The following is a 24,744-nucleotide window of genomic DNA, read 5'->3' as shown; positions in this document are numbered from 1 at the left end:
TTCAGTGCCTAGTTTGTCGAAGGTTTTTGTCGTGAAGGGATGTTGGATTTTATCATGTGCTTTTTCTGTATCTATTGAGAGGATCGTATGGTTTTTAGTCTTACTTTTCTTTATGTGGTGAATCCCATTTATTGATTTGTATATGTTCAACCATCCTTGCATTCCTGGAATAAACCCTACTTGATCATGATGAATTATCTTTTTAATGTGCTTTTAAAGGACACAAGAACACCAGTGGAGTGTTGAAGCCTCCCACTATTGTATTGCTCAGGTTCTTAGGTTTAGTAGTAGTTGTTTTATGAATCTGGGTGCTCTGATGTTGCATGCATGTATATTTAGGATAGAACTTGATGACTGTATGCCTTGGTGATATTCATCTTGCATAGTATCTCTCAAGTGTTCTCTGAATTTCTTGTATCTGGGTGAAAAATATGGAACACTTCATGAATTTGCGTGTCATCCTTGCATCTTATAGCCAGAGCAGTTTATTCCTTTAGTTAATAAGACTTGAAATAATACTTACTAAATATGAAATAAATATATGATTACCATCTAAAAAATAGTTCTCGGTTAGGGGTGTGCTCCTTTCTTTCATGCTTGGCTATGAGATGAGTGGTTGAATCAGCTGTAAGAAACATAGTGGTACGAAGTCACTTTTAACACCACATTGTTAATAGGCAGAGGGAAAGAAGCAGAGTCCTAGAAGTTGGTAACAGACTTAGAACCACAGATATAGAAAACTTTAATGTTCTAAGTCCCTTGAGGGATTTTGTATTGTCATTCGGTGTCTAAGAAAACTAAATGTTATACTTTCAGCATAGATTTGTTGAATTGATTTAGATTGAATTGAAGTGTGGTGGTTTTGTAACAATTCTACCATTTATTCCTAAGCATCTAGTTTTTGGTTTGATTGAGTTTTCCTTTCCAGTTTTTAACAGTGTTACAGCAAAACACTGCTTTGTTTGAAATAAAACTGTGCCTTTCTGTTACATGTGAAGTCAAAGGGTGTGTCTCATTCTGAGGCAACTTGGTAATCTGCTGGGCATGCTTCCTTGCTTGGTTTATAACCCATACATGTCTTATCTGTTCTTATGGTGTTTGAAATTTTAAAATAAATTTTGTGAATAAAAGTAGATAAAACAATTTAGAATGTGCTTTTTAAAAGCTATATATGATTTCCAGGAATTATGATACCCTGCTGCCAAAGTCATCTACAGGATTTCTCAACTTTGACACTATTGATATTACAGATGGATAATTCTTTATGAGAGAGGACTGTCTTCTGCAGCATCCCTTGCCTTTTCCTACAAGATGCTAGTAATACCTCCTCCCCAGTTGTGACAACCCAAAATGTCTTAGGATATTGCCAAATATCCCCTAGAGGGCAAAATTGCCTTTGGTTGAGAAACTCTCATTTAGTGTATCTAGTGTGAGTTAACCAGTATAACCAACTTTAAACTGGCAATTATGTGATAACTTCAAATTTGAACATTTTTGTTTTATAAAGGATCTTACACATCTTTTGGTCCCATGTACCATACCCTCCTGAAGACTTCTGTTCTCAAGGCTTTTTATTCTAGTTGTTCCTTATCTGACAGAGTTTCTAGATTATTTTCCACTCTGGTTCCTTTTCACTAGATCATCTCTGTTAATGCCCTGTTAGAATGGAGCAGTCTGGGCGCAGTGGCTCATGCCTGTAATCCCAGCACTTTGGGAGGTGAGCTAAGAGGATCTCCTGAACCCAAGAGTTCAAGACCAGCCTGGGCAGCATGGTAAGACTGAGTCTCAAAAAAATAATAATAAATAAATAGAATGGCATACTACCACAGCTAAACACCCTTCTTTAAATATGATACAGCCTGTATAAGTTAGCAATTACATATGCAGTTGTATAATTTTTCTATGGAGTACTTAGTTTTGATGTATATTCAGAGCTGCAAATATCATCCATATCTTTATAATCACTTGTCATATGTTCCTTTTGGACTTGAGAATCTAGAATTTAAGCAACCAGGGTCCAAACTTGAGGACATGTATCAGAAATACTTTGTGATTGCAGTTGGTAAGAAGCATGCCAGAGGGCAGGGACTGGGAAAGGAACAGACAGTATTTCAGACAATTGAGACCTCAACTGTAGAGGGAAATTCTTTGTTTATAATGTCTCTTCCTGTGGAGAGTGTTGTCATTACATTTCCTTCATAGATGTAACTTTAGCTATTAACCCCTGGAGGCATGCAAAAAGAGCAGCTGAGCTAACCACACAGCGGCTTCTGTGAGTTGGTGCCAGTATCAGTTCAGAGGATCCCATATAAATCTGCACATCTCCCGTTTTCCATCTCCAGAGCCATCTTTCCGTAATTTTTCAAATGGGAGTCTAATTTTGGAGTGGAAGCAGCTTAGCTGTTTACCTGTAATTTGCAGACTAAGGAAGATGAAACTTCTTTTTCTATTAAGAAACAGAAAAGCAGGTTAAGAAATCAGAGGTTTGGTGTTTTTTTAAGAATGCTGTAAACAAAGGTTACATGCCCTTTTATAGAATTAGATCACTGTAGGAAATAACATATAAAGTGTCCCTCGGAAAATCTGATTCCTTGTCTTTGATCCTTTAGAATATACTTCATGAGGCATATACGTTTCAAAAAAAATTTCTCCTAGTCTTTTTGTTTACTGAGAATGGTAAGGGGAAAAATGAATGATTTCTTTTAGGTACCCAAACCTTAATACTGATGCTTAAAGTACTAGTCTATAAACCATTATTTGAGGTGCTCTATATGAATTATCTCATTTATTCTTAAAACTGCTACTCTGTGAAACAGGTACTGTTATTTTCAATTTTTACATAAAATCATATTCCAAGGAAGTTAAGTAATTTCCCCAAACTTACATTGCTAGTAAGTTGGCAGAATTGGAATTGAATCCCAGGTGTCTTGTTCTGGAGCCTGTGTTCCTAGTCTTTACACTAGGGATGTCCAATCTTTTGGCTTCCCTGGGCCACATTGGAAAAATAATTGTCTTGGGCCACACATAAAATACACCAACACTAGCAATAATTGATGAGCTAAAAAATAAATAAATAAAATCTCATAATATTTTACAAAAGTTTATGAATCTGTGTTGGGCCACATTGAAAGCCATCCTGGGCTACATGCTGCCCGTAGGCCGCGTGGGTTGGACAAGCTTGTTCTATCCCCTTCTGCCTCTACTGCTAATACTTGTGAGAATTGATCCACATATTTATATCCATCCTATTTTTATTCTTTACAATTTGCAGGTTATAGCCATATGATTTCAACTTTTATTATTTAAAATGACAGAATTCTAATTTTTGAGATTTACTTTATTAAGATACATTTGATTGAAGTCTTGATTTAAATCAGCTGCATTGCAACAAGTTTTTCTGCAAAAAGTTTGTGTTCTTTTGCTTTAATTTGATAAATGTATTTTTTTGATTGACATTTTTAAGAAATTATCTGATCAATTTTGTAGTTAAACACAAAAAAGTAAGTATTTTTTTCATTATAGAATAAACTTGAAGGTAGGTATTGGAAAGAAGTGAACCACTCACTTAATGATAACAGAGTTTCCGGAGAGAAAACTTAAGGGATAGGAGCTGTTTTATTATGGTTCATTTTGACATGCATATAACAACCTCGACCATCATCAAAAATAATTTGTGATTAATTTTTTAAATTGAGGTACAATTCACATAAAATTAACCATTTAAAAATATACATTAAAATTAGTGGCAGTTAATACATTCACAGTGTTGTACAACCATCACCTATATCTATCTAGTCCCAAACATTTCATGACCTCAAAAGGAAACCCCATCCCCATTAGCAGTTACTCCCCATTTCATTCTCTAACTGGCCCCTGGCAACCACTAATTTACTGTCTCTATACTATAGGTTTACCTATTCTGGATATTTCATGTAAATGGTCTCACATAATATGTAACCTTTTGTGTTTGGCCCCTTTCATTTAGTGTGCTTTTGAGATTCATCCATGTTGTAGTATGTATCGGTACTTCATTCCTTTTTATGGCTGAATAATATTCCACTGATGGATAATATTACCTTTTACTTATCCATTCATTAGTTGATGGGCATTTGGCTTGTTTCTACCATTTGGCTATTATGAATAGTGCTGCTATGAACATTCATATACGAGTTTTTGTTTGAATACTCTTATCCATTTTTTTTCACCTAGGAGTGGAATTGCTGGGTCATATGGTCATTCTGAATTTAACTCTTTGAGGAACCACCAAATTGTTTTCCCCAGCATGTTAACTCCCACGAATAATATTCAAGGATTCCAGTTTCTCCAGATCCTCACCAAAACTCATTATTTTCCCTTTTTGTTTTTTAACAATCATCCTAGTGGTTGTGAAATGGTATTGTGATTTTTTTAATTAAAACAAACTTATGTCTGATTTCATCTTAAACAAATGTGGATAATTATTTTATCCAAGAAAGTAATGCATTTAAAAAAATAGTTTTAGCCATAAATGTGAAGTAGATTTTTTTCTAGCTTTATTGAGTTATAAGTGACATATAAACTGTACCTAAAGTGTACACAAATTGATGATTTTTGATATAATTACATGCAAATTATTATCAAAAATAAGAAAATGAACATATTTATCACCCCCAAATGTTTTCTTACACTTCTTTGTAATCTCTTCCTTTGACACTCCCAACCCTCTGTCCTCAGGCAAGGACTGATCTGCTTTCTTAGTACAGTTTGGCAAGAGAAGAAGCTTCGGCTCAGTTTGGGGTATGAATCCCAGGTCTTCCATTCACTAGTTCTGTGATCTCAGGCAAAAATTATTTAACTGTTGTGAATCCCAGTATCTTTATTTCCAAGACAGGGATAATATCTACACTATACACTAGTTTTTGTAAGTGAAGAATAAAATGAAACCCATAGAAGACATACTCTAGTGCCCATCACACAGTGTGTGTTTGGTAAATCATTTTCTTTTCTCCTTGTGCACTATTTGTTTTTCCTTTTAAATATTTCACTACCCTTCTCTAGACTATCCACTGTCATGTCCCTAATCTAGATCCAAATTACCTCATATCTATAGTGTTATAGTCTTCTGATTTGTTAGCCTCTATCTTGTCCTTTTATCATATTAGAGAACCTACCTTTACACTCTGTTGCCTAGATCAGGGCAGTGGCATTGGAAATGAAGAAGGCACAGCTATGAGAAATGATGCACATAGTGTTGATATTACATGTTTAAACTCACATGTGTTCGGTCTTATATGCTGTTCTGCCCTGGGGTGTCTAAGTCACCCAAATAAGATTGTAAATCCTTGAGAACAATTCATTCTTTCTTTTAATACACAGTGCCTAATATAGAGCCAAGTACTTAATAGAGGCTAAACATGTGAGTGTCTAATATAATTGTGTATATTTCCTTGGAATTCAGATTTCAGTTTAGTTTATACAATCACGTTAGTCAGTTGTGTTAACTAATTACAATTCCATACAGATTTATGTTAAGATTTTAGAATCAACTTCCAAATATTCTGACAGGATTTATTTGACTTTATGACTTAAAATTCTGGTATTTTTTCCCTCAAAATAAATAATTTCAGGACACAGAAGTGACTTTTTTCTACATACCTTGTTTTCTAAATGTAAAACTGCATTTTGAATTATGAGAAATTTGTTCTGAAGCATGTGTTCAAATTCCAGTTTTACAGTGAAAATCTATAGCAAACTAAACCTTTAAAAATAAAAGGATATATAGAAAGAATGCATGCATATAAACTTGATGTTGGCAGCTTGAGAGAACCTCACTGAAATAACTTTCTTAAGCACATGGAACATCTGCTTAAGTCGCGCTATTTCTGGGTTTCTCTTAAAATATTTTTGAAATATTTTATGAAACCTGTTTTGTCAATATCATTTATTATTTTCTTAAGGCTTTACTCTCTATTAAGTTTTACTTTTCACTAGTAACCGATAAATGTGGTTTGTTAAAAAGGTACTATAAAGCAATGTAAAAGGATTCTCAGGTATCTTTTCCCCTCAAGCAGCAGGAATCAAGTTTATATTATGTAATGGTACATACAGGTTTATTTTCTATTTAGTGTGAGTGTCTAAGCCTAGTGGATATCTTAAATTTCAAGATATGTGAATAACTTCAGTTTCAGCACAAATTGCAATAGGTTGAAACTGTAAACAGGTCCACTTTCTTGGTGCCTAATTTTTTAAATATATGGATTGCTTTTACTTACATAATGTGATGAGATTTTGATTTGTTAATTAAAAAATTGTCCTTAGACCTTAAGATGACTTTTTTCTTAACTTTTTAATTTTGGAATATTGACCATTATGTGAAACTTTGCAGGTAGGCATAAGGGAATAAGTTATACTCGTACTGAAAATCTCAGACTCATTGATGATAGCTGCCAGTGACAGGAGTAGTATTGCCACTGTAAGATGCGCCAGCTTAGTTAGTTACTCTCATCTACTCATTTCTTGTATTCTGCCTCTTGGTCATCTTTGATTCTCATTTATCTGTAAATTTTCTTGGTAATAAAATAATGCACTACACTTGCCCATGCTCTCTTATGTCCATAATTTTGGGGCTTGTTTTGGCAGTAGAATGAAATTAAAGGTTTTGCTTCAACTTCTGATTCCTCCAGATAGAAGAAGAAAAATGATCCCCTTTGTAGATTTAGAGCAGCCAGAGAAATTCCCTCCAGAATAGAGAAAGGAAAATATAGAGGAGAAGGTCAAGATGACAGGCAACTACCTATTGTGTGAGAATTCTGCAAACACTAAGCAGGGATATTAATTTAAACCACAAGGTAGTTATATTATGAATGAGCTTGAACATCTTTTTATACCCCTGAAGGCTGTTTTCATTTCTTCTGTGAATTGCCTGTTCTTCATGGTTTCTTCCATTTCAATTGAGTTTTTTCAGTTTATTTATTTATTTATTATTATACTTTAAGTTCTGGGTTACATGTGCAGAATGTACAGTTTTGTTACATAGGTATATATGTGCCATGGTGGTTTGCTGCACTCATCAACCCGTCACCTACATTAGGTATTTCTCCTAATGCTATCCCTCCCCTAGCCCCCCAGCCCCAACAGGCCTTGGTGTATGATGTTCCCCTCCCTGTGTCCATGTGTTCTCATTGTTCAACAACCACTTATGAGGGAGAACGTGAGTTCTGGTTAAAGTCTGTTTTATCAGAAACCAGGATTGAAACCCCTGCTTTTTTTTTGCTTTCCATTTGCTTGGTAGATCTTCCTCCATCCCTTTATTTTAAGCCTATGTGTGTATCTGCACGTGAGATGGGTCTTCTGAATACAGCACACTGATGGGTCTTGACTCTTGATCCAATTTGCCACTCTGTGTCTTTTAATTGGGGCATTTAGCCCATTTACATTTAAGATTAATATTGTTATGTATGAATTTGATCCTGTCATTAGGATGCTAGCTGGTTATTTTGCACATTAATTGATGCAGTTTCTTCATAGCGTTGATCATCTTTACAATTTGACGTGTTTTTGCAGTGGCTGGTACCGGTTGTTCCTTTCCATGTTTAGTGCTTCCTTCAGGAGCTCTTGTAAGGCTGGCCTGGTGGTGACAAAATCTCTCAGCATTTGCTTGTCTATAAAGAATTTTATCTCTCCTTCACTTATGAAACTTAGTTTGGCTGGATATGAAATTCTGGGTTGAAAATTCTTTTCTTTAAGAATGTTGAATATTGGCCCCCACTCTCTTCTGGCTTGTAGGGTTTCTGCCAAGAGATCTGCTGTTAGTCTAATGGGCTTCCCTTTGTGGGTAACCTGACCTTTCTCTCTGGCTGCCCTTAACATTTTTTCCTTCATTTCAACCTTGGTGAATCTGACAATTATGTGTGTTGGGGTTGCTCTTCTCGAGGAGTATCTTTGTGGTGTTCTCTGTATTTCCTGAATTTGAATGTTGGCCTGCCTTGCTAGGTTGGGGAAGTTCTCCTGGATAATTTCCTGAAGAGTGATTTCTAACTTGGTTCCATTCTCCCCATCACTTTCAGGTACACCAGTCAAACGTAGTTTTGGTCTTTTCACATAGTCCCATATTTCTTGGAAGCTTTGTTCCTCTCTTTTCACTCTTTTTTCTCTAATCTTTCATTAATTTGATCTTCAGTCACTGATATCCTGTATTCCGCTTGATTGAATTGGCTATTGAAGCTTGTGTATGCTTCATGGAGTTCTCGTGCTGTGTTTTTCAGCTCCATCAGGTCATTTAAGCTCTTCTCTACACTGTTGATTGTAGTTAGCCATTCATCTAACTTTTTTTCAAAGTTTTTAGCTTCCTTGTGAAGGGTTAGAACATGCTCCTTTAGCTTGGAGAAGTTTGTTATTATCGACCTTCTGAAGCCTACTTCTGTCAACTCATCAAAGTCATTCTTCTTGCAGTTTTGTTCTGTTGCTGGCGAGGAGCTGCAATCCTTTGAGGAGCAGAGGCATTGTGGTTTTTGGAATTTTCAGCCTTTCTGCTCTGGTTTCTCCCCATTTTGTGGTTTTATCTACCTTTGGTCTTTGGTGTTGGTGACCTACGGATGGGGTTTTGGCATGGATGTCCTTTTTGTTGATGTTGGTGCTATTTCTTTCTGTTTGTTAGTTTTCCTTCTAACAGACAGGCCCCTCAGCTGCAGGTCTGTTGGAGTTTGCTGGAGGTCCACTCCAGACCCTGTTTGCCTGGGTATCACCAGCAGAGGCTGCAGAACAGCAAATATTGCTGCCTGAAGCTTCATCCCAGAGGGGCACCCACCTATATGAGGTGTCTGTCGGCCTCTACTGGGAGGTGTCTCGCAGTCAGGCTACACGGGAGTCAGGGACCCACTTGAGGAGGCAGTCTGTCTATTATCGGAGCTCAAATGCCATGCTGGAAGAACTACTGCTCTCTTCAGAGCTCTCAGGCAGGGACATTTAAGTCTGGAGAAGCTGTCTGCTCCATTTTGTTCAGATATGCTCTGCCCCCAGAGGTGGAATCTAGAGAGGGAATAGGCCTGCTGAGCCGTGGTGGGCTCCGCCCAGTTCACACTTCCCTGCGGCTTTGTTTACACTGTAAGCATAGAACCACCTACTCAAGTCTCAGTAATGGCGGACAACTCTCCCCCTACCAAGCTCCCACGTCCCAGGTCAATCTCAGACTGCTGCGCTAGCAGCGAGCAAGGCTCCGTGGGCATGGGACCCGCTGAGCCAGGCACGGGAGGGGATCTCCTGGTCTGTCGGTTGTGAAGACTGTGAGAAAAGCACAATATTTTGGGCAGGTGTGCACCATTCCTCCACGTACAGTCACTCATGGCTTCCCTTGGCTAGAAAAGGGAATTCCCCCGACCCCTGGCACTTCCCGGGTGAGGCAACATCCTGCCCTTCTTTGGCGTGCCCTCCTAGGGCTGCACCCACTGTCCAACCAGTCCCAATGAGATGAACCAGGTACCTCAGTTGGAAATACAGAAATCACCCGTCTTCTGCGTCGATCTTGCTGGGAACTGTAGATGGGAGCTGTTCCTATTCAGCCATCTTGAAGGCAAGCTGCTATTTTTTTAACTATTAAAATAAACTTTAAGTCATTATGTGTATATATAAAACATATATTACAATAGAATATACTCATTTTAAGTATATAGTGAGTTTTGACATACGTATACCCACACATAACCTCCTTCAATTAAAATATGAAGCATTTCCATCATCCCAGAAAGTTCCCCCTTTCCCCTTTGCAAAGTATTTCTGACTCCCAGCATTCTAGGTTGGTAGTGTTTTTAAGAATTTTAAAGATTTCATTTCTTTGTCTTTTGGCTTACATTGCTTCTAAAGAGAAATCAGCTGTCATTCTTATCATCGTACCCTTATGTAATCTTTTTTTCCCCTCTATCTGCTTTTAAGATTTACTCTCTGTCACTATCACTGGTTTTCAGCACTTTATGATGTGCTTCACTTTGGATTTTGTTTGTTTATTCTGATGGGTGTGTGTGTGTGTGTGTGCACGTGTGCTTTCTCAATTGTGGGGTTTATACTTTTCATCAAATTTGGAAATTTTTTGGATGTTATTTATTCAAATATTTTTCTGCCTTCTCTTTCCCATTCTGGAATTCCATTTATACATGAGATAGAATGCTGGATGTTGTCCCAGAGGATACTGGGATTGTTAATTTTTTCTTATCCTTTTTGTTTCTGTGCTTCACTTTGGAAAGTTTCTGTTACAGTGTCTTCAGTTTCACTAATTTTCTCTTTGGCAATGTCTATTTTGTTGTTAAGCTCATTGAGAGAATTTTTCTTTTCAGATCATATATGTCTTAGCTCTTAAAGTTCTATTTGGTTCTCTTTATGTTTTCTATTTCTCTCTTCCATATTGTCATGTTTTTCTTTACATCTTTGAGCATATTTACAGTAGTTGTTTTGAGGTTCCTATCTGTTAATTCTATCATCTAACATTTCTGGAAATGTTTCTGTTGAATGATTTTTAATTTTTTTCCCCATTTAGGGCTTACATTTTCTTGCGTATTGACAGGATCTTGGATGTTGTGTTATGTTGAGTGCCTGGATGTTGTTGTCTTCCTTTAAAGAATATTTGTTTTTGCAGGTAGTCACTTGTGAGTCAGTTTGGTTGTATCCAGGCACTTTTAAAACTTTGTTAGGACAGGTCTAGAGTAACCTTTATTTGAGAGCCAGTTTAGTCCTACCATTAAGGCATGCCTATTATAGGCTCACTAATGAATGCCCCTTGTGGTAAATGAGGTTTTCTTTGGGTGGTTGGAACTCATTTTATAGGTCTCTGGCCGTTATTCTTTGCCTTGACTTATAGTCTCATCCCCTGCATGCACAGGTTAGTGTTTAATCCGTGTCTCAAAGGAACCCCTATGTATATTGCTGTAGTTATTTCTTATTTCTAGTACCATGCCCTACAAATTCCAGCTGCCTCATCCTCCATTTTTTTTTAACCTCAGTGAGATCCCTGTCCTCTTACTGGGTTCCTTTCTCTCTGCCATGGTTTGGAATGTGTATTGAGCAGAAAGGCAGGGCAATCACATGTCTCTTCTCATTTGTTTACTTCTCTCTGGGATCACAGTCCTGTACTGCCTGTTGTTTAATGTCTGAAACGAGTGATTTCATATATTTTGTCCAGTTTTTTAGTTGTTTGCAATGGGAGGGCAAGTTGTTTGTTTATCTGTAAAATAATTCAATCATTGGTGAAAGTGGAAATTTTGAGAAAGTTAACTCTAAAGGGACATTGCAAGGCAGACTTTGGCTATTTTCATATTATTTTTAATTATTGAGGCTTTATTACATTTCAGTCTGTAGTTCTTTTAATCTTTTATATGGATTTTGTGACATGTGAGTAAACTCTCCAAAGCCTTGCAAATAGTGAATTTCTTTTCTCTTTAAAGATTCTTTCTTGTGGCGAAGTTATTCATGTGAAGATCCTTGGAATTTTGGCTCTTATTGATGAAGGTGAAACAGATTGGAAATTAATTGCTATCAATGTGAATGATCCTGAAGCCTCAAAGTTTCATGGTAAGGCTGTTACTTTCCAGAAAGTGAAAGCAAATTAGTGTGTCATTGGAATTCTTAGAACTTAAAAGAAGTTCACATAGGGGAGTTAAATGTACTTTTTAAAAAAGAGAGAGGAAAAGATGTAGATAGACAAATTATATTTTAAGTGAAGAAAGTACATTCTACTGGTTTCCCTCTATTCCCTTTTTCTTCCCTCTCCTGTCACCTCTCTTTCACTCTCTTCCTCTCCCTTTCACTCCTTCCTTCCCTCCTTTCTTCTTTCCTTACTTCCGTGATTTTCATGGCCCAACTGCTGTTGGGAATTGTTTTGAAAGCATCCTTTGACTAGGAATAAAAACATACGATACTGACGTTTTTACCCTGAAATCTCTTTTGTTCATATGACTAACAAGAAGAAACTAAGGAAGGAGTGTTCATTGATGACAAAAGCTATTTCTGCACCTAGTTTTTTCTCTTCTTGTACAAATGAAGGGAAAAGTAACTGCCCTCTAACGAAATTTTGATGTCCTAGAAATTTTAAGTTCTGGAAATAGCTTGGCATGATTTAATTTTGTTTGGAGTCAGACAGACTTCGGTTTAATTTCTGGCTGTGCTACTTCCTGGCTGAGTGACTTTGGGTAGATCATTCCTGAATTTCAGTTACTCATCTCTAAAGGGAGATGATTATACCTACTTGTAAAGTTGTTGGCAATATAAGAAATGATTTATTTAAAGCATCTGGCTTTCACATACCAGTGTTGAATATATGACAACTATTATTATTCTTTGGCCAATTTTTCCTCCATTTTTCTTTCCTGTTTTATTCTTGCTCAGGATCCTCTTTCCTTGTAAACCTCAATTCTAAACTGGAAGATATTACCATTTCTAAGATGACTGAACCTCATTAACAATATATTAATCTTAGGTTATGTACCTTTTCTTGCACTTGAAACCGGAAGAGATTTCTTTTTTGTCATTCTTGTATATAATTGAGAAAGGAAGAGGTCTGATAGGGTGAAGTGCATGTAACCTCAGGATCAAAAGTAAAATGTGAAAACTACAATTAAAATATGAGCCTCAAGTCTATAAATCATATATATTCCTTATCTCATTATTTTACCCGGATTTTTTCTATTTTTATACTTTTCATATACATATATATGAGAATAGTAAATAAATTTTATTTAGTTAAAAACATTTTTTAGCACCTTAACTGCTCCTCAAATGAGAATTGATAAGGTAATAGTGCCACAGGCAGCCGAAACAAATCGTACACCTAATTCATTTGTGATCTGCCACACTAAAGTCATGAAACTGTACTAAGGGATGCCCCTTTAAACTGAAAAAGCTGAGCACCTGAATGAAAATGAAAATATTATTTAGAGAGTAGTAGTTCAATACTGTTGGAGATGTGATTTAACATTTTAAACTGTCTACCATGTAACAAGCACTGGTGCCTGTTATAGTAGATACTATTGTTCTTAACTCAGAAGATGCTCAGAGAATGTAAGTGACTTGCCCACGTTTGCAAACATGTAAATAGTATACAGTTTGAACTCATTTCTGTCTGATTCTAAAGTGTGAATTGCTCAGTACTGTATTGAGCAATATATAGCCCATCTATAGTATTATACCAAGCAATTCATCCTTGATTCTAATAATTTATATATTTGTAACTAGAGGTATTGAAACTAGATCACATAAGCCTAGCATGACTCCTTGAGTTTCCTAAGTGTTAGAATAAAAAGTTTTAACTCTCTTCATTTTATTTCTGTTGTGTACTCAGAATGGAGATGACTTTGCACTTTGGACATCTTTCTAAATTCCTTTCATACTTGCTTTTATGAAGAGATATGCAGAAACACTAAAGCCAGTTGCTGATTTGGGTTGAGAAGAAATTATTGAACTTGAATAGTTAAAACAAGATGTTTTTGTTTTAGAAAACCAGTACATTTATCATTGATTATATTAAAAGTGAACACATGTATTATTTTCATCATGAAAAATATAACAATTCTTATTCATAATATGTTTTTGAACTAAAAGAATGAGTAAAGTATATGGGGAAAATGAAAATTGTTTATTTTAAGGATATTTGTATATTGTTCACATTAGTTAGTACTTAAAGTACTCTTCTCCTATATCTAGATTTTATAAAATAAGTTTGGTAGTTTTTTTTTGAGACAGAGTCTCTCTCTGCCTTCCATGATGGAGTGCAGTGGCACTATCTCAGTTCACTGCAACCACCGCCTCCTAGATTCGAGTGATTCTTGTGCCTCAGCCTCCTGACTAGCTGGGAGTACAGACGTGTGCCACCACACTTGGCTAATTTTTTGTATTTTAGAAGAGATGAGGTTTCACCGTGTTGACCAGGCTGGTCTTGGACTCCTGGCCTAAAGGGACCTACCCGCCTCAGCCTCCCAAAGTGCTGGGATTACAGGTTTGAGCCACCATGCCCAGCAAGTTTGGTAGTTTTAAGAATTACACATTTTTTTCTCATTCCTTTTACCTTCACATTATCGTTAATATATTCTGCATACCTTTGTTGAATTTTCTTCTTTACTTTACAGAGACCCAGGAAAAAAATTGATGTAGGCACAAATTGAAAGGAAGAAGAGATTGTAGTATAAGTGTTTTTTATTTTTGAAAAATTATTTTTAGTCAACAGTATTTAATCCTAAATCAAGCAACTTTTAAAATGTTTTGGTATTTATGTCTTTCATATTTACCATCTAAAATCACAAACACAGGATTTTAGATGGCATTTTAAAAATTATAAAATTAATTTTATACATGGAAATAAAAACTCAGAAGTATAAAAAAAGTATATGAAATAAAAGTAAAGTTTTTCTTCCTACCTCCCACCTCATCTTCTCATATCTTATCACAGATGTTTTTTGTTCTTTTGAATGGTTGCTTCCTTCTGTAAATGATGTGCTTATATTTCTTAATTTATGCATTTTCCCTGTTGACTCAAATTATTACTTTGGAAGGCAAGGAACTTAAATTCTTAAACATTTATCAACTGTGTTACCATATTTCTACTATTATCCTAATAACTCTAAGTTGTATATTTGGAGCTGGATTTATTGCTTCATTGACTTTGAACAATAACTCTTAACTGCCCAGTGTAGAACTTAGAGCATTTGGTTTCTATATTTTTATCCTTTTCTGTCCCTTACAACCTAACTTCTCTCAGCTATACTATCAGTTCTACAGTGTCAAAATTTATAATGTTTAAATTATGTTAAGTATAATTGTTTTTCCTATTTTGCTTCATGGTTGAATCTGAAAATTAAAAACTAAGTAGCATTTACAGTATTATTATGTAAATATTATTCATTTAGTTTCTCATACTATTTATTAAGTGATCATCTTTGGACAGACTGTTCTCTGAACCTCCTGCATAGCTATCACCTGTGGGTTTCTTTTCAATGCTTGGTTAGTTCTACTTACTTAAATTTTACCATTCCCTCTTTAGTTTTCCCTTTTCATTGTTGGCTTGTGTCCATTTTCCAAAAATATCTAATGCAATAACTTTAAATATAAATTACTGTGTATAAATTGAAATTTCTATTACAAAGGAATAAGTGATTTTATATTTTATGACTGTTTAAACATTTGTCATCTATACTTCTTGCCATATTTGTCAGTCAGATAAACGAGAAAAATTTAAAAACACTTAGGGGTGGGCAGCTATCAAGAATTTTCTTTTTAATTGTGTAGTTTTCTGGGTATGTGTGTAATATAGGAGTATATAGAGATTTTTTTAATTTCCTATACGTTTTTATTGTTATTAGGCATTTAAAAAGTAAATCCTTGGCTGGCATGGGATCACACCAGTAATCCCAGCACTTTGGGAAGCTGAGACAGGAAGGTCACTTGAGTGCAGGAGGTGAGACCAGCCTGAGCAACATAGTGTGACTTCATTTCTCTAAATAAATAAATAATAAAAATTATATCCATTGTATTAGTTTCTACTATCTTTAGAAAAAGAGGCCAAGGCAGGCGGATCACCTGAAGTCAGAAGTTCGAGACCAGCCTGACCCACGTAGAGAAACCCCATCTCTTCTAAAAATACAAAATTAGCTGGGTGTGGTGGCACATGCCTGTAATCCCAGCTATATGGGAGGCTGAGGCAAGAGAATCCCTTGAACCCAGGAGGCGGAGGTTGTGGTGAGCCAAGAACACGCCATTGCACTCCAGCCTAGGCAACAAGAGCAAAACTCCATCTCAAAAAACAAAAAACAAACAAACAAAAAACAGGAAAGAAAAAGAAGCTGTTATTTGGCATGGTTTGTCAAAGTTTTTCTTTTTTGAAAATGAAGCTTGTTTTAGTTCATAGTGTGTCCTTATGTATGTGTATTTTCTTTTTACTCTATTCATATAGACACATTTAAGTTGTGATTCTTCAAAGACATTTTGGGGTTGTTTTAATTTGTGAACAAATACAATAACTTTTTTTTGTGATATAAATGAAATGAAATAACTTTTTTGATCCTAATTAACATATGTACAGACTTTGGTAGACTATATATCCCTGTTTTAATACTTACAGTTTTTACCTATGATGACAACTTAAACCAGCCATTGCATCAGAGAACATTTTTCAATTAGTAAAAAAAGTTTTTCTTGTTATAGTTCTGTAATTTTAACATTACTGTTTTAAGTCTTCTAGTTTCACCTTCTAAAAATGGAGTAGCCACTGTAAAAGTCTAAAAAATGTCCAAATAACATTTGAAATGAAACTCCTTGTATTCCCTGATACAAAATTGGTCACTTCAGCAGGCTCATTAACAAAAAGCCAAACACCGCATGTTCTCACTCATAGGTGGGAGTTGAACAATGAGAACACATGGACACAGGATGAGGAACATCACACATCAGGGCCTGTTGTGGGGTGGAGGGAGTGGGGAGGGATAGCATTAGGAGATATACCTAATGTTAAATGACGAGTTAATGGGTGCAGCACACCATCATGGCACATGTATACATATGTAACAAACCTGCACATTGTGCATATGTACCCTAAAACTTAAAGTATACATAAAAAAAAAAAAAAAACAACAGAGTACTAAGACCATTTTATGCCCTGTAATTAGGTTTCAGGCCCTAATGCTCTTATTGGTATCCTAATGGCCTGAGAGAGTTAATAAGACTCCCAGGACACCTAAATTGTTACTAGAAAATACCTTGGCCAGTGCAAATAATAGCTTTGGTTATGAAATAACCAAGTTTAGAGCTTTTTAAGAAGATTGAAATGCTAGGGCATGTGTAATTTTTCTCGTGGTTAAATTAACCACCTTCTATAATGTACAGCTTCAGATACTCACCAAACAGATGTTTGTGCCTTTTCAGAACTGCCACTGATGCCTAAGGACCTTATGTCAGGAGAACTAATGTCACAAGGAGCTAATTTAGGCCTAGATGCTATTTCAACTTGCAGAGCAATGAAGATTTCTTTTGTTTGGTCTTTAAATAAATGAAAACTATTGTCTGTTATGCTGCAATAACTGTTTACCTGTGCAGTGATTTTATAGTTTTAAAAAATGAAAGATTTAAAACAATTGAAATCAGAATAGTTATATTGATATAGATACATTGTGGATGAATAAATTATATGAACAATTATTTAAAATGAGACAGTTCTGACATTTTCATAGGCCGGCATCACACTTGTCCTAAAATTATTAAGGTATGTCTTTTATATATGTAGAATTTCAGCTTATATTTAGAGAAATTTAAAAATAAAAACGACTACTCTCTTTCAAGGCAAAAATAAATATGTTGAGACACAATCTATTTGGCTTAAATGTTCATTTGCTAAGTAAACACTTCCAGTGCTTCTGTAATTATTATTTAAAAATAAGCAAATTAATGTAGTGTTTGATTTCCTTTCTTCCTAAAACACAACTTAATACTGTCATTTAGGGGAATAGAAAGAATAGCATAGTGATCTTAAGGGAAAATATTCATGTTTTGTAACCAGAAAGAATAGAGTTCAATTTGTGTGTGTTAGAAGACAGCAGAATGTACTGGCTTGGAAAGGGGCTTGCATATCAGCATCATCAACCTAAGAGCTCTAACATTTGTCAAACAATTGCAGTACGCCTAAGAAGAAACTATGCTAAGTGCTTTTTTTGGAATATGTTTAATCTTCACACAATTTCAATGAAGATAAGTTATTCTTTTTTTTTTAAGGATAGAGAAACTGAGGCACCGGGTAGAAGAGGCATGGGGCATGGTTAGTAACTAGCCTAAATCATATGGCCAGTCATTCCACTCCAGTCTGGCTCCAGAGTCCATGTTCTTCATTGCTGCATTACATCGCTCTTCTGAAAAATAGTGGGTTAGTCAGCTGTATTTGTGGCCTTGGATCTTGTTGCTTTCTAAGAGTGCTGACCATTTGCTCTTAAGTAATTTAGGCATCAGTGGGACAATGATAGAGATTCCAGTGAAAAGTTAGCTCTTTTGATCATATTCCTCTTATTTCATTAATAGGTGTAGATATGTAGGGATGGGTTGTAGGAGGAGGCAGTTGAGGAACAAGGACAAATCGAGTTAAAAAATTATAATTAAGGTGGAATTAAATTACCGAGAACCTGCTGTCTCTTTTTTGAACTTTGACCTCTTACAGTTTTTTTTTTTTTTAGGTTTCAGTCATTCCCATGATGTAGTGAAGTATGGGGGAGACCTAAATTCTAAAATCCTCTTTTTGTTTATTAATTATCTGTTTATTAATAATTTGTTTATTAATTATCTGACCTCGGAAAAGTCATAACCTCTCAAAGCCTTTGTTTCTTTATTTCTTAAAATTGTAGAGTGGATCTTCTGATCAGTAAAAGATCCCTAGGGTTTTTCCCATCTCTAAATTTTTGTTATAGGAAATATTTTTAATCTATTATTTTTAGCTTGTTGTCTTCTGTTAGTAGAAAGACCTAAATTATCTTCAAAGTTAGTGCTGTGGGAAACCTAGTTTAAATTAAAGGATTAGACGATTTCTTGGGGACATTGGCACATTTTTAAGTGCTTTAGGGTAACTGTTAAGTGATGAAGCTGGAAGTTCAATGGAGGTCAGTCTGACCCCGAGACCTGTGCATTTAGCCACTTTGTTATATGCTTCAAATCAAAATTAGATTAGAAATATTTGAATTCCTTCCATATACAAGGCAGCTGTATGGTTTTCATTTTACTGGTTATGTGAAATTACTTGTAAATTGGTAATGAATGTTTATATTTTGAGAAAAATCTAAGTCTTTTCTGAGAGGTTTTTCTGCTACAGTGCATATAGTCTCCATGTAGAATTACCTTGTTTGGTAATACTCACTTTGACATGTGTTAATTCCATTATTTTTTCATGATGTTAATACACATTTTTAGTACAGGTTTTGTCTTGGTAAGAGTACAATTTATGAAAAGGAGAATGGAGAAGGAAAGGGCAAGAACAATGAAAGATACTCTTCATTAGCCCATGAATGTTAAACATAGATATGCAGAACAGTTTGGAAAACATGAAAATCTTTTAGAGATTCCGAGTAAGCATAAATTATTAAGAAAATCAGTTCTCTTTGCAGGGACCTCTATTTGTGATACAGAAACTACAATGAATGTTATTAAATGAAACTTGTTTCTTGTGAATGTTTATAAGTCATTAAAAGCACATGTTCTTGCTTCCCACAGAGTTTGTTTAGAGGGTGCTAGTTGTGCACATGTTTAGTTCTGTGGGAGCAACATTTATAGTACTGGGATGAGAATGTTGTGCAAATGAATCAACATCACTTCCTTTAGTAAAATAGAAACTCCTTTTTCATTTTTCTTTTTTCCTCCCCTTTGGACAAGATTTTAGCATAAGGCCATATCCTGGTGTCTTTTTTCCCTTTTATATAATAAGGGCAAAGAGAGAGGGTATTACTTTTATGTCACTGGTTTTTATCTAAAAATAAAAAATTCTCAGCTGATTGTATGCTTTCTTCACTTTGTGTTATGGTTTGGTGGAGATAATCCAGGTAAAGCAGCATTTTAATGTTTTTTCCTCCTAATATTTGCGGAAGTATATGTAGCCCTCTATTTGTGAAAGCGGATAGAAAGGTTAGAAATGTGAATTTATATAGTTTGATAAAGCTCCCTGGGTGATTCTGATAGATTTCCTTCAAATTGAGAACCATTCCGTTAATCAATTCTTTTCTGCTGGTTGGACATTCTAGTCCTGGATATAGAATAATTGGTAACAATTTTGATATTTATTCAGTTAGAAGAAGGTCTTAAGATGTAATTACCTAATTAAATTTGATATTTGCCTCACACACACCTGTCACTCCATTTTTAAAGCTAATATATTGATTCCCTTTGAGATCTTGAGCAAATTACTTAACCTTTTAGAGTCCCAGTTTACTAATTTGCAATAAAGAGATAAATAATACCTCATTTACAAGTTGTGAAGTTTAAATGACATACTATTGTTGGCAGCGGCGGCCCGTCTGGAGCAGCTGCTGCAAAGACTCTGGCTGCAGCCGGGGAGGCACAGCCAGGGCTGCGTACTCCACTGAGCTACGGGAGCCAGGAATAGGTGGGAGCCCTACCCCCTTCCGAGTTGGCAGGGTGGGATCACCACCCTCCGGGACACAGCTGCAGCCACCCAGCCACAGCTGTGGACCTGGGCATCCCTGCACTCTCCGGGGCCTGAGAAGCCCCCACCCACCTCTGCAGGCTCGGAAGTGCCTGCTACTGCTGCCTTGCCTCTCCCCACTCTGATTTTGGAGTGAAGTCGAGGCCAAGGTGTGCCCTCACTCATAGTGGCGCTGACACACCAGCCACCTGCCACCTCGGCCCCTTCTGGACTTTTGGCGCTGATGAGCATGGGAGGGAGGCCAGAGGGGTGCTGAGGGTGGCTTGGTGCAGGCCTGTAGGTGCCCCTTGGCACAAACAGCCTGGGTACAGTGGATGATGTATAGATAGCGGGAGGCAGACAGGCTCCTGGGCGGAAAGAGGTGGGTTCACAGTGAAGCCCCACCTTAAAGCCAGGGATGGCCTGAAGCCTGGGGACCAGGCTGTCTGTTCTGGGTGAAATCTGTGGCCTGGAGTGAGAACCTATGGTGCGTTTTCTGGGCCTAACCATGGCTGCCCATGGGCCAATCAGCACACACTTCCTCCCTCCTGAGTCCTTAAAAACCTTGGATTTAACCAGACTCAGGAAGACGGGACAACCTGCCTGCGATAGGAGCTACCCACTCTGGGTCTCCTCTCTGCTGAGGGCTGCAGTCTCAGTGGGCTTCAGGCTCAATGGGATGACCTACCAGTGGATAGGAGCTACCCACTTCTGATCTTCTGAGAGCTGTACTGTCAGTAAAGCACCTTGCCTTGCTCACCTTCCATTTGCCCAGGTACCTCATTCTTCCTCTGTACGGGAGAAGCACTCGGGAACTCCCAAATGGCCAAATTGAAAGAACCCTAAGGCAAACAAGGCTGAAACATGCCGCCTCCTGATCCTGCTCGCCACATTGCAGGCAACAAGGAGAAGAGAAGAGCTGGGCCCCTTCAGGGATCCCAGACCTAATGGCTCCCTGAGCCAGGGCTGTGACACCTCTTTGGGGCTCTGCACTTCTTGGTGCCTACAAGCTTCTAAGTGCCACCATGTTTCCCAGAGCCTCCAGTGGAAGCCACTTGCGGGGTTTGCCTGGTCCAGCTGCAGCCTCGCAGGGAGCCGGTGCCTGTGCTGGTGCCCGGAGTTGCCTGCCCTTTCCCACTGCGTGCCTGGCTTGCCCTTGGCATGCGTGGGATCCAGACTTAGCACGAGCGGAGCGCAGCCTGCCAGGCCAAGTGGGTGGAAGGAGCCCAGCGGGCCGAGCAAAACTCGGGAAAAGGCGCCACTGGCCACAGAGGTTTCCAGCTGGAAAAGCGACAGCTGAAGAATCCTGTGGCACTATTACTGAGCCATAGGTTTAAAGTATTTCAAAATTTTACTAGATATTATCAAATTGCCTTTTGCAGTGATTGTATCATCAGCGTATGAAAGTAAATGCTTCCTAAATAATAGTTTATTTTTTTTTGCCAATCTGATACATGAAAGATGATTATCTTGTTTTAATTCTTTATTTTTCCGCTTACTACTGGGTTGGAGCATCTTTCTTGTATTTCTATTGGCTTATTTGTATCTTCCCTTCTGTGAATTGAGTATGTAAATTGTTTGCCCTTTTTCTATTGGGGTTGACATTCTTTTGGTATACCAGAGTTTTTGGATATCAATCCTTTATTATTTAGGTTGCAAATATTCTCTATTTGCAGAGACGCTATATTGACTTTTGGCTTACAGAGGTTTTAAATTTTGATGTATTCCGTTTATCAGTCTTTTTTGTACATCACTTTAGTGTTTTGATTCTTGTTTAAAGATTTCTTACCTCTTGGTCAGAAAGATGTTTTCATTTTCTTTTCACTCTTTTGTATTTTATTATCTTTACAATCGAGCCTTGAATTTATGTGGAATTTATTTTGTCTACATATACAATTTTTCTAACACTGCTGAACAGAAAAAGTCATTTTCTTCCTCCTGTTTTGGAATGTCTTTCTTACACATTTCATTACACAGGAGTCTGTTTCTGGATTCTATATGGTGTCAGTGATAGAATCCTGTGCCAGAGTCATGTTATGTTAATTATGAAGCCTTGTAATAAGGCATATATGAGACTAATCTTCCACCTTTTGTTCTACTTTTTCAAGCTTGATGTTTCTTATGCCTTTATTCTTTTTTTTTTTTTTTATACTTTAAGTTCTAGGGTACATGTGCACAATGTGCAGGTTTGTTACATAGGTATACAAGTGCCATGTTGGTTTGCTGCACCCATCAACTCGTCATTTACATTAGGTATTTCTCCTAACACTATCCCTCCCCCAGCCCCCCACCCCCCCAACAGGCCCTGGTGTGTGATACTCCCCACCCTGTGTCCATGTGTTCTCATTGTTCAACTCCCACCTATGAGTGGTGTTTGGTTTTCTGTCCTTGTGATAGTTTGCTCAGAATGATGGTTTCCAGCTTCATCCATGACCTTGCAAAGGACATGAACTCACCCTTTTTTATGGCTGCATGGTATTCCATGGTGTATATGTGCCACATTTTCTTAATCCAGTCTATCATTGATGGACATTTGGGTTAGTTCCAAGTCTTTGCTATTGTGAATAGTACCACAATAAACATATGTGTGCATGTGTCTTTATAGTAGCATGATTTATAATCCTTTGGGTATATACCCAGTAATGGGATCACTGGGTCAAATGGTATTTCTGGTTCTAGATCCTTGAGGAATCGCCACACTGTCTTCTACAATGGTTGAACTAATTTACGCTCCCACCAACAGAGTAAAAGCGTTCCTGTTTCTCCACATCCTCTCCAGCATCTGTTGTTTCCTGACTTTTTAATGATTGCCATTCTAACTGGTGTGAGATGATATCTCATTGTGGTTTTGAATTGCATTTCTCTGATGACCATTGATGATGAGCATGTTTTTATGTGTCTGTTGGCTGCATATATGTCTTTTTTTGAGAAGTGTCTGTTCATATCCTTTGCCTACTTTTTGATTGGGTTGTTTTTTTCTAGTAAATTTGTTTAAGTTCTTTGTAGATTCTGGATATTAGCCCTTTGTCAGATGAGTAGATTGCAAAAATTTTCTCCCATTCTGTAGGTTGCCTGTTCACTCTGATGATAGTTTCTTTTGCTGTGCAGAAGCTCTTTAGCTTAATTAGATCCCATTTGTCAATTTTGGCTTTTGTTGCCATTGCTTTTGGTGTTTTAGTCATGAAGTCTTTGCCCATGCCTGTGTCCTGAATGATATTGCCTAGGTTTTCTTCTAGGGTTTTTATGGCTTTAGGTCTAACATTTAAGTCTTTAATCCATCTTGAATTAATTTTTGTATAAGGTGTAAGGAAGGGTCCAGTTTCAGCTTTCTACATATGGCTAGCCAGTTTTCCCAGCACCATTTATTAAATAGGGGATCCTTTCCTCATTTCTTGTTTTTGTCAGGTTTGTCAAAGATCAGATGGTTGTAGATGTGTGGTGTTATTTCTGAGGCCTCTGTTCTGTTCCATTGGTCTATATCTCTGTTTTGGTACCAGTACCATGCTGTTTTGGTTACTGTAGCCTTGTAGTATAGTTTGAAGTCAGTTAGCATGATGCTTCCAGTTTTGTTCTTTTTGCTTAGGATTGTCTTGGCTATGCGGGCTCTTTTTTGGTTCCATATGAACTTTAAAGTAGTTTTTTTCCAATTCTGTGAAGGAAGTCATTCGTAGCTTGATCAGCATGTCACTCAATCTATAAATTACCTTGGGCAGTATGGCCATTTTCACAATACTCATTCTTCCTATCCATGAGCATGGAATGTTTTTCCATTTGTTTGTGGCTTCTTTTATTTTGTTGAGCAGTGGTTTATAGTTCTCCTTGAAGAGGTCCTTCACATCCCTTGTAAGTTGGATTCCTAGGTATTTTATTCTCTTTGTAGCAATTGTGAATGGGAGTTCACTCATGATTTGGCTCTCTGTTTGTCTGTTATTGGTGTATAGGAATGCTTATGATTTCTGCACATTGATTTTGTATCCTGAGGTTTTGCTTAAGTTGCTTATCAGCTTAAGGAGATTTTGGGCTGAGACGATGGGGTTTTCTAAATATACAATCATGTCATCTGCAAACAGGGACAATTTGACTTCCTTTTTTCCTTATCGAATACCCTTTATTTCATTCTCTTGCCTGATTATCCTGGCCGGAACTTCCAACACTATGTTGAATAGGAGTGGTGAGAGAGGACATCCTTGTCTTGTGCTGATTTTCAAGGGGAATGCTTCCAGTTTTTGCCCATTCAGTATGATATTGCCTGTGAGTTTGTCATAAATAGCTCTTATTATTTTGAGTCCTCTTTGTAGGTCTCTAAGTACTTGCTTTGTGAATCTGGGTGATCCTGTACTGGGTGCATATATATTTAGGATAGTTAGCTCTTCTTGTTGAATTGATTCCTTTACCGTTATGTAATGGCCTTCTTTGTCTCTTTTGATCTGTGTTGGTTTAAGGCCTGTTTTATCAGAGACTAGGATTGCAAACCTTGCTTTTTTTTGCTTTCTGTTTGCTTGATAGATCTTCCCTCCATCCTTTATTTTGAGCAAAGTGTGTCTCTGCACATGAGATGTGTCTTCTGAATACAGCACACTGATGGGTCTTGACTCTTTATCCAATTTGCCAGTCTGTGTCTTTTA

General features: G+C 37.0%; 1 protein-coding gene across 8 annotated transcripts in view; it reads left to right on the top strand.

Annotated features, from left to right (window-relative positions):
* Positions 1 to 24,744, top strand: part of PPA2 (inorganic pyrophosphatase 2) — a 112,425-nt gene that overhangs the window by 41,993 nt on the left and 45,688 nt on the right. For all 8 annotated transcript variants that reach the window (XM_002815026.5, XM_063723561.1, XM_054554237.1 and 5 more), the window contains one exon: positions 11,409 to 11,535. In XM_002815026.5, coding sequence (XP_002815072.1) covers positions 11,409 to 11,535 — 127 coding nt within the window. The remainder of the gene's footprint in view (positions 1 to 11,408; positions 11,536 to 24,744) is intronic.

Source organism: Pongo abelii, chromosome 3 (genome assembly GCF_028885655.2).
Source record: "Pongo abelii isolate AG06213 chromosome 3, NHGRI_mPonAbe1-v2.0_pri, whole genome shotgun sequence".
Lineage (NCBI taxonomy): Eukaryota > Metazoa > Chordata > Mammalia > Primates > Hominidae > Pongo > Pongo abelii.
The sequence above is the reverse complement of the archived record's forward strand: the minus strand, read 5'-3'. Positions and strand labels throughout refer to the sequence as shown.